Source organism: Peromyscus leucopus, chromosome 9 (genome assembly GCF_004664715.2).
Source record: "Peromyscus leucopus breed LL Stock chromosome 9, UCI_PerLeu_2.1, whole genome shotgun sequence".
In the NCBI taxonomy this organism is placed as follows: Eukaryota; Metazoa; Chordata; class Mammalia; order Rodentia; family Cricetidae; genus Peromyscus; species Peromyscus leucopus.
The window spans coordinates 70762795-70767208 of record NC_051070.1 but is presented as its reverse complement, the minus strand read 5'-3'; the positions used below and the strand labels follow the sequence as shown (position 1 = coordinate 70767208).

Here is a 4414-nt window from a genome sequence, read left to right as displayed (position 1 = left end):
AGAGGAACTGCCCCTCAGCCTCAGAACAGCTGCTACAAACACACAGATGCAGCATTCAGGCTGAGACACCGCCTGGGCTCTGCATCCTTCTGCAGCATCAGTGCTGTGTGGGGAGCTCATCCGAAAGGAGGGTCCTGTTCAGAGTGAAACAGCACAGTTTTCTGGGACACCATTTTTTACCTCCGTCAAAATTTCACCCAAAATATCACACAACATTGGGGGACGTTCCTAGCTCTAATACTATTTGAGACAGTGATGGGTTGAGATGAGGTACGGTTGATGTAAGTTGTTTTTCAAAAGCTTCTAGGTTTGCTTTTTATTACTAGTCTCATTTCTCAAGCAGTCAACTTTTTGGTGACGCTTTAAACTGCATGTTCTCTGTTGTTATGAACTCATGGTGCATTGGTTCCTGCCTTCACCACACAAAATGGCACACCAGCGCTGCTGTCCATTTCACTCTGGATGCAGAACGCCTACATTAGCTTTGCCCAATCCACTTCCTTCCTATGTGTTCATATTTTTAATCAACATTTAGAACAAACTTTTATTGGAGCAGGAGTATCCCAATTTTTTAAATGCATTCCAAAACTTGGAAATCATTGCATTATACTCACTCTATGTTCCTGTTTCTTTTCTTTTTCTACTGTGATGATTTTCCTTAAATTATTTCATGTGTGAAGGTTCTTGTTATTTTTTTTTAATGAGTCTGAGAGTGGGTCTGTGTAAATGTGTGGTATTTGTGTACAGGTTCTGAGGAGGACAGAAGAGAACATCAGGTCCCCTGGAGCTGAAGTTACAGGCAGCTTTGAGCCACCCATGTGGATGCTGGGGAGAGAACTAAGGCCTCCTTGAAGGACAAGGACCCTTATCTGCTGAGCCATCTCTCAGGCCCCAGTAAAGGGTCTTTAGTCAGAACACATACCTGTTTCCTAAATTAAACCTTTAGCTGTACTGGGCTGAGCTCGGGGAGTCTAGTTGAAGAGACAGAGGGGGAGGGGTTATATAAGCAAGGGGGTTAAAGGTCATGACAGGGAAACCCACAGACACAGTTGGGAGCTCATGGACTCTAGACCAACAGCTAGGGAGCCTGCATGGGACCTACCTAGGCCCTCTACATGTGGATGATAGTTCTGTAGCTTGGTCTGTTTGATGGGCCCCAAGCAGTGGGACCAGGATCTGGCCTTGATGCAAGAGCTGGCTTTTTCTAACCTATTCCCTGTGGTGGGAGGCCTAGCTCATGCAGTGGGGAGGAGGTTGGTCCTGCCTCAAATTGATAGGCCCTGCTTTGTTGACTCCCATGGGAAGTTTTATCCTTTCTGAGGAGTAGATGTGGGTGGGGGCAGTAGAAAGGACATAGGTGGAGGAGAGGAGGGAGGGGAAACTGTGGTTGTTATGTAAAATAACAAAAAATTAACAATAAAAAAACTCAAAACAACACATTTAGCTGTTGCTTCTCACATCCTTTTCTTGGGCATTTTGATGACATTGTGTAGAAATCTGGTAATTATGCAGTGTTCTGATTCCTATGTCCCTGCTACTTGTTTTGAAATGTGTAAAGATGCTGTGATTTTCTCACTCTAAAATATCTTATTCTCCCATTTCAGTTCATAACTTTATATTCTTCTTTTCTAAAAACTCATGAGTTTCTACTTAGAAAGCATTGAGCTTCCTTTGTGCATGACGAAAGCCTTGGATTCACACTCAGAGGTCAGCAAAGAGATGGGGAAGTCTACTGCAGCTGTGAACTTGTTATTTCTCAAATGGGCCTCTAGAGGGTGCTCCTTTCTAAAAGGTAAATGGTCTTTTCACAGATTAGAAAAAACTCACAGAAACCTTCCTTCTCCCCCTACCCTGCCTCGCCCCTCTCTGCTTAGAGCCTCTCCTGTGCCCTTTGACATTACATTACCTGTGTTCTACTACCCTATGGCTTTCTCTTAAGCTCTTTGTTCTTTTCAGGGGAGGGGAATTTAATGGGTTATTAGAGGAGTTGTAGAGGAAGCAGGGTGGTAGTGATGGATATGATCTGAATACATTATGTACATGTACGAAGTTAATAAATAGTTACTTTTTTTTAAACCTCCTCTACTGCTTCGGTAGGTGTTCTGACAGAACATGCTTTATGCAGATGCCAGAGACAGGCCAAGGGAAAGACTGTCTCTTCCTCATTGTCTCTCCATTGTCCTGATGACAAAGGTATCTAAAACTCCTTAAGTTCAGAGCAACCTCTGCCTACCTCTCCCAGTCTTCATGCTGTTCATGTTTCATTTTTAGTCTCATTTCTCAAGCAATTTTCCTTGTAGTGAAAACTTTGAAATGCATTCCTCTACTGTTATGAACTCAAGTGCATTGTTCCCAGCAGTCATCATGTGCAGTAGCACACCACCGCTGCTGCCCCTGTCGCTCTGGAACACAGCACTCCTATATTGGTTTTTCCCATTGCACTTCCTTCTTATGCTGTCATTGAAAGTTTTCTGTACCCTGATAGTGGGTTTCTCCAGTGATGCAATAAATCATATCAGGCCAAGTTAATAAGACCAGGTTTAATGTGAGCAAAGCAACTCCTGGGTGACTCTTGGAAAGAAAGCAGGAGAGAAATCACATTGCAGGTCTACAGACCATGTCATAAGTACCCTGTAGATGTGGTCTTGAGCATCTCTAGGAGAGGAGCCGACCCTTGATGGGCTTTCTGAGGGGCAGGATCTGGAATTGGAGGAATGGTGCCTGAGCAGAGATTCCCAACAGTAATATTTAAAACAATATTTGGAACAAACCTTTACTCGTGCAGGAGTATCCCAATTTTTAAAATGATTCTAAAACTATTAAACCATTACATCTATACTTACTCTATCGTTATGATGCTGTTTGTTTTGCTACTGCAGTGATTTTACTTAAATTATTTCATGGGTGATGATTCTTCTTATTTTTCAATGTGTATGAGAGTGGATCTATGTAAAATGTATGGTACCTGTGTACAGGTTCTCAGGAGGACAGAAGAGATTGTCAGGTCCCAGCTACAGACAGCTGTGAGCCACCTAAAGTAGATGCTGGTGAGGGAACTAAGGCCTCTTGGAAGGACAAGGACCCTTATCTGCTGAGCCATCTCTCAGGCCTCAGTAAAGGGTCTCTAGTCAGATCATGCATCTGTTTCCTGAATTAAACCTTTAGCTGTTGCTTCTATGAGTGTGCTTGGCTCTGTGTGTGGCTCAGGCTTTTTCTGCTTGGGAGGGGCTGGTCCTCTCCTGCTTCCTGGACTCCTAACCCCACACAACCCCAGAGTCATCTCAAAATGCCCTGCTTCCTACAGTGTTCCACCCAGACTCTCTGGCAGGTCTGGCTTGGGAGGAGCTTCAGGCTCAGAAGGCTGGGAGGGAACTCTGCAGTGTCTGGTCTGGCAGGGTTCCTGGGTGGGGCTGACTGGTTGCAGGAGGAGGGACACTTCAACAGCCATCCTGAAACCATAGCCCAGGGCTTGGCTCCTTGCTTCTGTCTCCAGCAGCCAGACAAGCACCATGAAGAGGCTGCTGTGCTCTCTGCTGGGGCTGCTGTGCACCCAGGTTTGCTGTGAGTCTGGCTGTCCACATTCAGGGACAGAGAGGATTCTGTCAGCACATGGAGGGTGGGGAAGCAGCTCAGGAGTCCTGCAGAGCTCCCACCTTCTCAGAGGACATGGGGTGTGTTCAGGGTTCTGTGGATGCTCAGTGACCCCATCTGTGTCTCTTTCTCTGTTTCTACCCAGGGGTGAAAGGTCAACAAGTGGAGCAGAGTCCTGTGTCCTTGGTTCTGCAGGAGGGAGAGCGTGCAGAGCTGCAGTGCAATTTTTCCACAGTTTTGAGCAGTGTGCAGTGGTTTCACCAAAGTCCTGGGGGACATCTGAAGAGCCTGTTTTACAATCCTTCTGGAACAAAGAAGAGTGGAAGACTGATGTCTACGACAGTCACTCAGGAACGTCGCAGCTCTCTGTACATTTCCTCCTCTCAGACCACAGACTCAGGCACTTATTTCTGTGCTATGAGTGCACAGTGCTCCCCACACACCTGCAGCCAGTACACAAACCTTCAGCGGGGTGGGTGTGGCTCTTCCCTATCATGAGACATCAAATTTTCACCATAGAATATCTGCTTGATTTAATATCTGTTTTCTGTATAGAAAGAGTTTTAACTTCTGGTAAGCTTTTGGCTATGTAGGTTAAAGATTTGGGTCTTTAAATTCTCAATATATTCTCCCTCCTGAATCATAAATATCCATCTTAGAACGAATTGAGGACTTATAAGTAACATTTTACAGATGAGCATATTGTATTTATGTGTTTTGGAATAAATATGATTATACACATATATGTAACAATGATTAATGAAAGGAAAAGCCATAAAGTTTGAAGAGAGCAAGGAGGGAACACAGGAAGTTTTGGAGGGAG

General features: G+C 44.8%; 1 gene segment (V, D, J or C); it reads left to right on the top strand.

Annotated features, from left to right (window-relative positions):
* The first annotated feature begins 3394 nt into the window (after window positions 1-3394).
* On the top strand, window positions 3395-4089 carry LOC114688190. The segment is given in 2 exon segments: window positions 3395-3561; window positions 3737-4089. Coding segments are annotated over 2 exon segments (405 nt in total).
* The last annotated feature ends 325 nt before the right edge of the window (window positions 4090-4414 follow it).